We start from the raw sequence: 13,622 nt of genomic DNA, 5'->3' as shown, positions 1-13,622 counted from the left end.
GAGACATGCATCCATCAAATTCAGCCTCTCACACATCTGTTTTTACTGAAAAGAAACTGTGTCCATCAAATTCAGCCTTTCTCACTTCTGTTTTTCATAAACACAATCAACATATTTAGGGATAATAAAACATCATGTTTGGGGGAAAAGGCTTCATCTACCCTGGGGGATTGCTATACTCTGTATACTCCCCTGGGCTATAATCACTAAGCTCATTTATGAGCTTGTTCCTGCTACTCTCTCTTGGAGGAGAGGTTCACCCACTGGAACCTGGAGCCTTGTCGTAGGTCCAGGGTGGGTAGAGGACGGCGAGTCCCCAGCCAAGCTGCGGCCGTTTGTGGGATCTGCAGTGCTTATGGTGTCTGGTGCAGTGCTGATGTCCTTGGTAAGCACTAGGAGCATCGATTGATGGAGGGTCCGTCACATGCATCTTTGATCATTGTATAACTATGTGTCAATTTCAATTTGTGTACCGCATCACCAACTGTGACTTAAGTAAACAAAAAAAATAAAATAAAGTACCACCTTACTATTTGTTCTATTTCTTCCTTTTTTAAGCTTCTGGTATATACCCCATTTTGCATAGGGTAAGATCACTACTTCTTTTGCATGTTATCTAGCGCTCCACTTTACACATGTATTACTTTTTTTCTTTTTACCAGATATGTTTTAAAATTTGGGAGACCTTGAAATGTGATAATTGGGTTAGTGGGAAAAAATGATTTAAATCCTCACCCAACTTTAACAATTACCAAAATTTCTAAATAATCCTTTTTTTTTAAAAATTCATTAAGATCAAATATAAGATTGAAAAATAAAACTTCCTTTTGCCTCTTTCTTTTCTTTCCAACAACTTTTATTGTGGTATTTTCTTTACTTATTTAAAAAACTGTTTCTAAAATATTTAATGGATGGCTTATACTTTAAAAGCATTCTCATCACTGCAAATTATTCTTACTCTTAGTAGTTGTCACTTTAGTATGTTATTTAGCAATAAGGAATTGTGACGGACTGTCCGTCAATTGATGCTCCTAGCGCTTACCAAGGACCATCAGCACCGCACCAGACACCATAGCCATTGAAGACTCCACGAACCGCCGTAGCTTGGTTGGGATCTCGCCATCTCCTTCCCACCTTGGTCCAACCTCTGGACCCAGGACTGCGTGGGAAGGGCCTCTCCTCCAGGAGGGTATATCTGTGGGAAGGACCTCTCCTCCAGGAGAGTATAGCTGTGTAGCTAAAGAGAGCTCTTACAAGAGCTAGCAGTGATATAGCAGTTATAGCTGTTCCCTACAACACGAGAAAAGGCTGAGTTGAGGGTAAGAAGGTCTGGTTTATTGAGCACAAAAGCATTTCTTTTATGCACATTTTCAGGCCAGAGGCACACCCCTTGGACCTGATGGAACACAGGGACAAAAGGGATACAAACCAATAGAAACAATAATTATCACAGTAACACTCCCACATACAGTCAGCAAGCCCTCCCCTCTGCCTGTGATACAATTAACAAAGACAATGGACAAACTCAATTAACTTTAGCATAAGAAACATACAACACATCCCCTGATAGCCCCAATCTGGGTGAACAACATATCCAAAAATCACACAGGTCGGTTCAGGGGTTCAGGAATTTCCTGGAAGTCTTATTTTTGCCCCACCGTGCACATGGTCTCATGCACAAAACAGTTCCATACACTCGACGACAAAACACTGCTGGACAATTTAAGATGGCCGCCACCACATGTTTGAATCTGTTCCAGTTAAAAGTCCAAGGGGCAGAAACAGTACTTTTTGAACATGGGTTATCATAGGGCCCATAGTCCCAGGGTAGGAGGATGGCAGGCAGGCCCCTCCAAAAACTCATGGCAAACTCCCTTAAAAAGGGGAGTTTGTCACAGGAATAATGTCCCCTATTATATAACATGTAGCCATGAACATCTACTTGTTTAAAATGTGTTTTTGTTTTTACATCCCCTAAGATCCATGTATATATTTCAATTTAAAGGATCACTATCGTGTCAGGAAAACAAAGCGGTTTTCCTGACACTATAGTGCCCTCAGGGTCCCCCTCCCGTGGCGTTGAAGGGGTTACCTTAAGCAGCTTACCTTAATCCAGCGCCGGGCTCCCTCGGCGCTGGTACCTCTCCTCCCCCGCTAATGTCAGTTCCCCTGTCCGACGTCAGCGGAGCCAAATGCGCATGCGCGTCAAGTGCCACGCACGCATTCAAAGTGTCCATAGGAAAGCATTTCTCAATTCTTTCCTATTAACGCTCTGCACGATGGAGATGAAATGTGCCTCCAGCGTTGCAGATGAGCCTCTAGTGAGGGACCTGGCACCCAGATCACTTCATTGAGCTGAAGTGGTCTGGGTGACTATAGTGTCCCTTTAAATATTCCAACTATTCTGTGCTCATGTGGCACCCAATCATTGCTATTTAAACATATATATATAAAAAAAAAAAATCAAAACAATAAACATTACAATCCTCTCTAGTTCCACTCCAGTTATAATCATGTCATCTATGTAACAATTATAGTAAAGCAGGTACGCACTGCAGTCATATTACCAACACATACAAACCTCTACCAGTGTGACTTCCTATTGTCAATCTCTGTTTTTGAAGGTAGAAATTAAAATCACACCGAAAATAATTATTGTTTAAAGTCCACTTAATGCTATCAATTAAGAATTGTATTTGTCCCTGCTTTGGTCCTGGTTCATTTTCTAAAAAATATCAAACTGCAGTGCAGGCTCTTTAATGAGGTATGAAGTACACAAGGTTGTCAGACTGCAAGAAATGAGTGTGCAATGCTCCTCCCACTTAATATTTTTTAGCAGATTTATTACATCAGTTGTGTAATTTATATAGAACGTAACCACCAATGGTTGTAGAATATAGTAAATGTATTTTGAAATATTTCAGAAACAGAGTGTGTTGCAGAAATTACGGGCTGCCCTGTGGGATCATTCAAGTCTTTATGAATTTTTAGGAGTATATAGAAATGTGATTTTTATTCAACGTTTAAGAAATATGAGAGGGTTCAAGGAGGCAAGCAGGGAATTAGGATGGCTAAATGCTTATTGAAGCCCCAGATTGGCAGTACAGCATGTTCAAGGTGTATATTATCTTACAATCAGCACATTTTCATGTTTTCATTGCTCACTGGGTTACCCTATAATTTATGCCCAATGTTACCAATTAATTGCATCTTTAAGTCATTCATGCTTATCTTCCTAGCAACATGGTAAGTTTTGGTTGTACATGTAGGCAATAATAATGGGGGGCTTTGTTAATTAATATTTTTGCTAAAAGTAATCTGAAATCACGAACTCTGTCTCCGGTTACACAAATGTGGAATGTTAGATATTCCTTTCAAATGCAAGTTAGAAAAAAAACATTTCTAAATTCAATAAAATGGCATTGGGATATTTTTCAAAAGAGAATGAAACCATTGTCATAATCAGATATCTGAAATCACTTTATTTTCTTGACACAAAGCAATAATTTTCAAAATTCTGATGTTAAATGCCAATTCTCTCATCATTCAAAGATATCTACTCAACAGTGGAGTATGAAAAACCAGCTCCATGCAGTATAACAGGACAAGGTCGTCAATGCATAACGAATGGCACTGAATGCAGAGGCTGGTGGGAAGGACCCAATAATGGCATCACTCACTTTGACAACTTTGGATTTGCCATGCTGACTGTGTATCAGTGTATTACCATGGAAAGTTGGACAGAAGTGTTGTACTGGGTGAGTGTCATGTTATACAGTTTTCAGATACACATATACTTAATCTGAAACATAAATGGATAAAAGTTTTCTATTTTTTACCCACTGCACATGTTGCAGAACAGATGGCAGTATTCAGAGTTCACTTCATTTATGCAAACAAATGACGCCTCTGTCAGATTATTTATTTGACAGCTGAAGTGAATATTCTGCTGCACTTGGCAGCTAGTCAGATGTGAAAAGCTATATGATTGGGATTTCCAGTTATACACAGAGAGATAAAGATTAGTGATGTCCCGAACGGTTCGCTGACGAATAGTTCCTGGCGAACATAGCGTGTTCGCGTTCGCCACGGACAGCGAACATATGCGATGTTCGGTTCGCCCCCTATTTCTTTTTTGTGGTCTTTCAGCCAAATTTACTAATACTGAGTAAAAATTACTTAGTATTAGTAAATTGTGCCCCTACTCGCAATACCGCGAGTAGGGGCATGTCTATTAAACAGTGAGCAGCCTGTTAAAAAAAAAAAGGTCCCCCCTCCCTGAGCGGGTGGGGGCCTTAAAGTAAAAAAAAAGGGGGAGGACTTATTGTCCTCCCCCTGGCCCCCACTCCTGAGCGGAGGGTGGGGGCCCTAAATACCAATAGGGGGGACCTATTGTCCTTCCCCCGGCCCCCACCCCTGAGCGTTGGGTGGGGGCCCTAAATACCAATAGGGGGGGACCTATTGTCCTCCCCTCTTGGCCCCCACCCCTGAGCGGTGGGTGGGGGCCCTAAATACCAATAGGGGGGGACCTATTGTCCTCCCCCCCGGCCCCCACCCCTGAGCGGCGGGTGGGGGCCCTAAATACCAATAGGGGGGGACCTATTGTCCTCCCCCCTGGCCCCCACCCCTGAGCGGCGGGTGGGGGCCCTAAATACCAATAGGGGGGACCTAACGTCCTCCCCCCCAGCCCCCACCCCTGAGCGGCGGGTGGGCCCTAAATACCAATAGGGGGGGACCTATTGTCCTCAACCCCGGCCCCCACCCCTGAGCGGCAGGTGGGGGCCCTAAAAAAATGCCCCCCCCAGGTGACTAGAGGTCCCCAAACCCCTAGTCACCCCCCCCCCCAAAAAAATGGTCCTCCTACCCAATAAAGCTAAAAAACTGGAAATAAATAAAAACAAACTTACCATTAGATGTCTTCTTTTTTCTAAAATCTTCTTTCTTCAGCCCCCAAAAAGGCCAAATAAAAAGCCAGGGGTGGGGGCCGGGGGGGAGGACAATAGGTCCCCCCTATTGGTATTTAGGGCCCCCACCCGCCGCTCATGGGTGGGGTCCGGGGGGGGAGGACATTAGGCCCCCCCTATTGGTATTTAGGGCCCCCACCTGCCGCTCAGGGGTGGGGGCCGGGGGGAGGAAAATCGGCCCCCCCTATTGGTATTTAGGGCCCCCACCCGCCGCTCATGGGTGGGGGCAGAGGGGGAGGACAATAGGTCCCCCCCTATTGGTATTTAGGGCCCCCACGCGCCGCTCAGGGGTGGGAGGACAATAGGTCCCCCCCTATTGGTATTTAGGGCCCCACCCGCCGCTCAAGGGTGGGGTCACGGGGGGACAATAGGTCCCCCCTATTGGTATTTAGGGCCCCCACCCGCCGCTGAGGGGTGGGGGCCGGGGGGAGGACAATAGGTCCCCCCCCTCTATTGGTATTTAGGGCACCCACCCGCCGCTCATGGGTGGGGGCCAGGGGGAGGACATTAGGTCCCCCCCTATTGGTATTTAGGGCCCCCACCCGCCGCTCAGGGGTGGGGGCCAGGGGGGAGGACATTAGGTCCCCCCCCCTTATTCTTGTTTAGGGCCCCCACCCACCGCTCAGGTGGGTGGGGGCCCATCACTATTGTGGCCAGAAAGAGTCCCTGTGGGTTTTAACATTCGCCTGCCTATTGAAGTCTATGGCGGTTCGCCAGGTTCGCCCGTTCGAGAACATTTGCAGATTTCATGTTCGCGACAACACTAATAAAGATACAAAAAAAAAAAATTCCATTATCCCTTTGGTTAAATCTAATGTACACAAACCTATAGGGTTATTCACTAAATTATGAATTGCCTGGAATTTAAAATTAATTTAATCATTTAGGCAAAAAAAAGCGCAGAATTAAAACTTCCATCCACCGAAATATTTTCCTATCTACGTAGTAAACATATTATGCAAACACATACTATGGGGTGCTCCCCAGGCTTGGACCTTTCCCCCTTTCAACAACTTTGTAGGGAACCACAGAAACATGTTACAATCTTTAACCTGGCCTTACCTGAAAAAAACACCTTACGCTTTACAATTGAAAAAGGATTTGCAAATCAATATCTAAGCTTACCAATGGAAAGTGGAGGTGACTTACTTTAAGTGCATGTCCTAATGTTTATCATATTGGGTAACCAAACGGAAATTACTACTTAGATGGTACCTGGTGCCCACACAGTTAGCATATATTTATCCAAGCACATCTCTGTTATGCTGGCGATGTTCGGACAATCCAGGAAAACTCATACATGAAATTAACTTTGAATTCCTGGCAGTTCTCAATTTGGTGTAAAACCCTGATAGTTATGGATATTATTGCTTCATCAGTTGCTTCATTTCCAATGTATCATACTGCAAAACCCTTTATATTTTTGACATGTATTCTTCCATGTGTCAGAGTTCTCAATTGTTTGTCTTCCTAGCCATAATAGAACATAATAGATTATCAGAACATCAGAATTTAGTTTCATTATGGATTTTTTCACTTAGACATTGAAAATTAAAACATGAAAATTAGTACATGCACAAATAGTTGTTTTTTTAATAAAAAAATTTCGACCAATTCTGTCAGCCAGTGAGCTAGAAGCTAGAAGGGATTAGCTTTGGTGAGGTAACATTATCCTCTGCTTGGAAGAGCTTATGGCTCTCTGTTTCCAGTAGTGGGGGTTGTGAGCATTGCCCAGTGGTCCCTAAGTGAGAAGTCAAACTGTTGTAAAGCTGCTTGACTATTTATGATGGGGGGGCAGGGAACTTCTGGCACCATATCCGTAACAGCTTACTGTAGTGGTAATAGTGCATGACGTGCCCCTTTAACAGGCTCACAACTAACAAAGGCTTACCATGATAATTTTAGGGTTAGATACAGCGGTGTACATACCACGGCCGTGCAGTATAGTTGCCGGGGCCGCAGGTAAATGGGCCCATCAGGTGGCCCATGCGGTTAGGGCCACCTTCTGATGATGTCAGACGCTGGGAGAAAGTGACTGCCGTGGTCACTCCTCCCAGCAACCACCAGGAGCCACGTAGGAGGAAGTAGAGGGAGTCACAGTGGGAACTCTGACTCCCATCAACCTAAGCCACCACTGGACCCCAGGGAAGTCACCCTCCTGCACCTAAAAGGTAGGTAATAGGAGGGTGACTAAAATATTTTGCATGTGTGTGTGTGTTAGTGTATGTGTCTGTATTTATCTGTGTGTGTGTATGTGTGTCTCTGTATGTCTGTTTCAATGTATGTATGTGTGTCTGTGTGTGTGTCTATGTATGTGTATGTGTGTCTCTATGTATGTGTATGTGTGTGTGTTTCTTTCTGTGTGCGTCTATGTATGTGTCTGTATGTGTTTGTGTGTCTGTGTGTGTGTGTGTGTCTGTATGTATGTGTCTGTATGACTGTGTGTGTGTCTGTATGTATGTGTCTATGTATGTATGTATGTATGTGTCTGTGTGTGTATGTGTGTATATGTGTGTGTGCATCTGTCTGTGTGTCTATGTATGTGTCTGTGTGTGTTTTCTCTGTGTGTGTGTGTCTGTATGTATGTGTATCTGTATGTATGTATGTGTCTGTGTGTATCTCTGTGTGTGTCTGTATGGGGTGGCGGTGGGGGCCCCATGGATTGTGTGTACGCCACTAGTTAGATAGGATCCAATGTAAGCAGTGTTATGGACAAAGAAAAACATATGCCAATTTATTCTCAGAAAACTGACCTCACTTAACATGTTGGTGAGAAACAATATATAGTGTCAGGATTAACCTTTAAGGTCAGAATATACATTATATTTGCTATATTCAGTCATAATTCACAAATTTTACCCGGAATTGTCATCTATAGAATTTGCTAATACTTAATTAAGTCAATTTATGTGTCAATTCAGAGCATCACATTGAATATGCTCATCCACTTCAGAGCAAATTAGTGTGTGCTAACAAATTAGCAGATATATCACAGTACGTATTAAACACTGATATTTTACAAAACTGCCTCCAGACTGCCACAACTGGACATTTCTATTTCCCCTGCTTCTCTTGGGTAACTAACCAAAAATCTACATTATTTTCCCATAGCTTGCACAAGTAGCCAGCAGGTAGTAGTTAAAAATAATAACTAACAAAAAAAAAAAAATGAAAGATAAATGATTATTAATCAAACATAATACGTAAATATGGTCAAAGATTTTTGAGTTTTCCAAAGTTCCTTTGACAAATGCATGATTTAATACTTTAGTACTGGGAGATCTTTGTGGGTGGTGGTCAGAGCATTATTGGGAAAATTACTAATTTGAGAGAGCTGAAAGGTGTTATGCACTTAATTTGTGTTGACAATGAATTTCTTGTCTTTTCTAGGTAAATGATGCAATTGGTAATGAATGGCCTTGGATTTATTTTGTCAGCCTCATTCTTTTAGGCTCATTTTTCATTCTTAATCTGGTCCTGGGTGTCTTAAGTGGGTATGAACTTTCATTTACTTATGTAAAATGCGACATTTCAGTTATTCCTAAAGTAATCACCTAATTCATTTATAATTATTGGAAATTCTCCATAGAATTACATAGTTTAGGACAAACTTATTATTACTGGTATTTTTTATACAGTGTCAACATATTCTGCAGTGCTTTAACAATTAGAGAAAATGGGGAGGAACACCCTGCTCTAGCAAGCTTACAATCTATGGTATGTTCATTTGCTAGACATATGCACTGTAAGATTTTTTGTTAGTTGTGAACAAAAAATGTTTTATAAATTTTTTTTTGTTCAGAACCTCACCGTTCAGCAATGTGCCAGTTTGGTTTCAGCCAAAAAACAAACAAAAATGAAAATAGACTGAACTGGACACCTCCACAGTGCATGGGTCAATCATATGGAGACTTGCCATCGGATGTGGCTTCCATTACATGAAAAATGAACTTCTAGTCTTTTGTTATAGCGAGAAGTTTAGCAGACATGCCTTTGGGGCATCGTGTAGGGATAACAATGGTGAGTGGTGACATAAGGAAGGTATAAATCTTCCCTTGTACTAATATGGGGGTCATAGTGCCACCAGTGATCAAACAGATAAAACCTAATTCTAAAGCAAATTTGTCAGAATCGTGATTTTCCAGAAAACAAGTCTCCAAGTCCTCTGCTTGCACAGTTCACAATGAGCAAGGCTGCAGATGGGAATTGTACATGGCCTTTGCTAGCCTCTGCCATAGTACCTTTCTCATTCATGCTTAATATATCCGTGCATTCCAGCATGGCATAATAAGCATTCAAGCTGGTTGCTCCAAACTGCTTCATTATATGACACTCTTGCTCCCTATTTTAGCCATATCTATGTACTTCACCTTGCCCTGTCATGATTTCCCTTGGGGTGATCTAAGAACATGCTATTATTGTTCTGATTACTAGTTCACAGACTTTGGCTTAATATTGACTACTCACCTTTCTATATTCTTTGACCTTGGCTTTTCTAATTGTTATTGCCAATTTCTGTGAATCCAGACCACTAGTTCTTGACTTCACTATTACATGTGATAAAATGTATTACTTTTCTATATCAGAGTTGAGCCTGGCAAACTCTAAGGACCAGTAATATGCCTCTGTCTATTTCTATTTTCTACCTTAACTAGGTGTGACCTAAGTTCTATGTGTTGGGCCTGGTGTTATCGTGACAGTCTGGCACTTTGTGGGCTTGCACATGAGCTCATAGCCTGTGCTTTCCAGAAATGGACAGTCCCGCTTAGATATTTACCGGTTAACTGCAGTATCTGAGACTGATCAGTTTGCCAGACTACAATGAGCATGTATGGTGTTACGTGAGGTGTTTGCCAGTGAATGCAGGGTGACATAAAACTGTGCTCATGATATTCATAACACACACCCATTGTCATTGGTAGCAATAGAATCGGGAGTGCATTATCGTAGATATTTATATCTGTTAAGAGACATTTTTCATGCTAGATCCAATGCTTTGTGCTACTAGTTGTCTGATAGATCTTTAAACAAAGTATAGGTCAAAAATGCATTACCAGACTTTAGACTGGCTAGGCTTAACACTACAGAGAAAATGTAAATATTACATATAAATAATTAGCTAAAGGTCAGGGCAACAAAACTATAAAAAGTCTAGCTGTGTCAAGCTTCCAGAAATAATCCGTGGTCAAAACTGGAGACAATGGGAAACAAACTAGATAATGGTCTTCATAATGGAACCATAAAAGGGCACTTCACTAGTGGAGAGAAGACTTAAATAGACCAAACTATTGATGTAATCAATTTGTGCTAATTCTTGGTCACCAGAAGATATGTATCCGTAAGTACATGTCTGGCTCACAAAGGACAAGGGCATAAGTGCCGGTAAAGTTTGAGCACCTGTCTATAGCATCTGTGTAACTTAAAAAGTGGCAATAAAGATGTAGGGTAAGGCTGTTACTGGCAGGTACACCTAAAGCCATAATCTCAAAGTACCTTCAATGTTGCCGCTATTGTTCCTTTGTCCCTGAAACTGTTAATTTAATGTTGAATTTTGACAGGGTTATTTACTAAAGTGAGAATTCAAAGTGAAAGCATAGCTGACTTAGAGAGTTTTTCCAGCTTGGCTATTTTTGCCTTACATTTTTAAATTCCCATTGAATTCACTTTGAATTCTCACTTAAGTGGATAACCCTGTGGGCTTTTGACTAATTATATATACAATATATAGAGAAAGTTAAAAATGGAACAACTATATAACAGATTAAAATATTGTATATACATGAAGCCAACTAGCACTTACAATTTCGAGCCAAAAAAAGAGCCTTCAGAATGATACTTTTGAGAATATCTTCAGCTTTATACATGAGAAAGGAGACAAAGTGCAACAATTAAAAGCAATTAGAAGTAAAAGCAATATAAAGTGCACAATGCAAATTTACTGTAAAAAGCAGCAGACATAGCATGTCACCGTAAGGCCACAAGAAATACTTGTCTCATCCCAGTTAGGGATTTCCTCAGGGACAGTTCTGTTGTATGTGCAAGTCGAAAGTGAATATGTTTTTCTCTAAGCTAATTTGTTTGGCTTCATTCTGTATGGTGTTCACTTTATTTTTTTTTAAAACTTACCCTGAAGAGAATTCACCAAAGAACGTGAGAAAGCAAAATCTCGTGGTGCTTTTCAGAAGCTGAGGGAACAGCAGGCAATGGATGAGGATCTCCGGGGATATTTGGACTGGATCACTCATGCAGAGGTTATGGATCCCGATATGGAACCAGGAGAAGGTGAGTCTAAGATCACAGAGGGAAAATTACTATTAGGGTTATTCACTAAATATCACATCTTGCCCAAATAGACAAAATTTGTTGAAACTTACCGAATTCTGACCACATTGGTAATTTGCAGATTTACTAAAGCCAAATTGTTCGGGATTCTGTAACATCCATTCTGGAGCATTCAGAAAATTTGAATATCCACATCCAAACAAATGTAAAGCACAGGAATTTGTCATCGACCCCATGACAGCTGAAGATAAATGCATCTGACAGGATGCACGTTTGCGCTATGAGAGAGCTGACAAATAGTTTCTAAAAAAACTTGATATAAGTGTTAATTATGTGGTGGCTGGTCAGAGCTTGCTAGCCAGCCTCCACAAAAGATGTAAAAAAATAAATATATCAAATTTCTACTTGCTAGCAGCCACTGGCCAAACCGTTTTGAAAATTTTTTTTTAATCCAGTTCTGGATTTGAAGTCTCATGGACCATATTAGCAACATACTGTCCAGATATCTGCCTTCCAAATGTGTTCATTCTGGCTGAAATCCATACCAAATTTCGGTGCATCCAAGGCCAGAATTCAAAAATCTGGACATTGTTGAATACCATTGTATATGTTCAGATTTTGCAGTTCGAAAGGCCCCATTGAACAGCAAATGGTTTTGCACCATTCAGTAAGGGGCCATTTGGACTATAGTGAATAAACCTGTATGATGGAAAAACAGAATTTTGTTGTCTCTACTTTTTACCTGTTTGTGCCCATGTGTCATATTCTCTTATGTTTTTTTCTCTTTTAGGATTCTCACATTTAGAAGAAGGTTGTTCGGAGACAGACAGTCTATATGAAATGGAGGGAATAAACAAGTGTATTAGTTTCTTGTAAGTCAAAAGAAAATTAACTTTTTAAGGGTGAATGAAGCATCCTACAGGGTGTCTTTATTGAGTGTGGGCCTGCTTATGTATTAGCCTCCGGATATAACTCTTAAGTGTGGTGCCACATATCTACATGCATGTGAGAAAACTAAAAAAGCAGAGAGCAAGAAATGTGGGTGCCTTAAAATTAGACAGGTACCAAGTAAGAGAAAATTATAGAAAAGGAACAAAATAAAAAGAAAAGGAAAAAAAATAAAGAAAAAATACGTATCTAGAGCAATTAAGTAACACAACAAGGACTGTAGTGTAATGTTCGGGTGGGTCTCAGGGTGTTCAGAGACTTATATCACCAGGAGCTCTGTAACCTTTCCAGGTGACAGTCCCATCCTTCAGGTAGGACACATCATTTTGTAAGGCATTATAAATAATTTTATAAATGTATTAAAATGACAAAAGCTGAATTGGAAAAAACGTTACTCAACCTACTTTTCCACAAAAGTATGGTCTCCTAGGATGGAAGTGTTCACCCTGCAGCCCGCAAAACAAATTTGAAATGCAAATAAAAAAATTTAATAAAAAAAGAAATAAAAAATTGGTTGTCCTTTGTAACACAACTTAGTGGGTCTGCTTGTAGCATTACACTAAGATGATGTGCTGATCAGAAGCATCTTATTCTTTTGTGTGAGGACAGATCTTCTCCCCTAATTGTATGTCCAGCACACTATTATAGGACAAGTAGTTGATTTTTTTTTTTGACAATCTTTATTTATAGGTTTTTAGTGGCACGTGTCAAGGCAGGCAGATCAGATAAACACAATGCCCGAATACTACTTCAGACTACAGGGCGCCACAATCACTAGAAACTATGTTAATACTGTGTAGGAAAATCCCATAAATGAATAAATAACAATGGGTGGAAATCCAAAAAATCCACTTTATTTAAGAACAATAAGATATGATAATGCAACCTGCACAATACATGCCGGAATATAAAATGTAATATAAAATATTAAACAGCCAAATGGCCAAGAACCCCTAAGGACAGCAGCTATGAACTCACAGAAGCCTTCAAATATAATAAGGTGCCAAGTGCTAAAGTGCAAGAATGCAGAATGCTTGATGTTACAGCTTCAAAAATTGGAACCAACACTTAACACCAATACTGACAGATAAAGTGCTTACAGGAGACAAAAAAAACTGCTGTGCCAAAAGTGCAGGGATCTTGTGGGTGCTCCCACAAGATCCCTGCACTTTCGGCACAGCAGTTTTTTTGTCTCCTGTAAGCACTTTATCTGTCAGTATTGGTGTTAAGTGTTGGTTCCAATTTTTGAAGCTGTAACATCAAGCATTCTGCATTCTTGCACTTTAGCACTTGGCACCTTATTATATTTGAAGGCTTCTGTGAGTTCATAGCTGCTGTCCTTAGGGGTTCTTGGCCATTTGGCTGTTTAATATTTTATATTACATTTTATATTCCTGCATGTATTGTGCAGGTTGCATTATCATATCT

The 13,622-nt window shown here is 40.8% G+C and overlaps 1 protein-coding gene across 1 annotated transcript in view; it reads left to right on the top strand.

The window, feature by feature from the left end:
- CACNA1S (calcium voltage-gated channel subunit alpha1 S) overlaps positions 1-13,622 on the top strand; it is a 307,567-nt gene that overhangs the window by 115,287 nt on the left and 178,658 nt on the right. Inside the window, exons 7-10 of the mRNA XM_063453212.1 lie at positions 3,553-3,758; positions 8,355-8,458; positions 11,098-11,246; positions 12,037-12,118. Of these exons, the coding sequence (XP_063309282.1) occupies positions 3,553-3,758; positions 8,355-8,458; positions 11,098-11,246; positions 12,037-12,118 (541 nt within the window). The remainder of the gene's footprint in view (positions 1-3,552; positions 3,759-8,354; positions 8,459-11,097; positions 11,247-12,036; positions 12,119-13,622) is intronic.

This window comes from Pelobates fuscus, chromosome 1 (assembly GCF_036172605.1).
Source record: "Pelobates fuscus isolate aPelFus1 chromosome 1, aPelFus1.pri, whole genome shotgun sequence".
NCBI lineage: Eukaryota > Metazoa > Chordata > Amphibia > Anura > Pelobatidae > Pelobates > Pelobates fuscus.
This window is presented reverse-complemented; position numbering and strand designations above follow the sequence as displayed.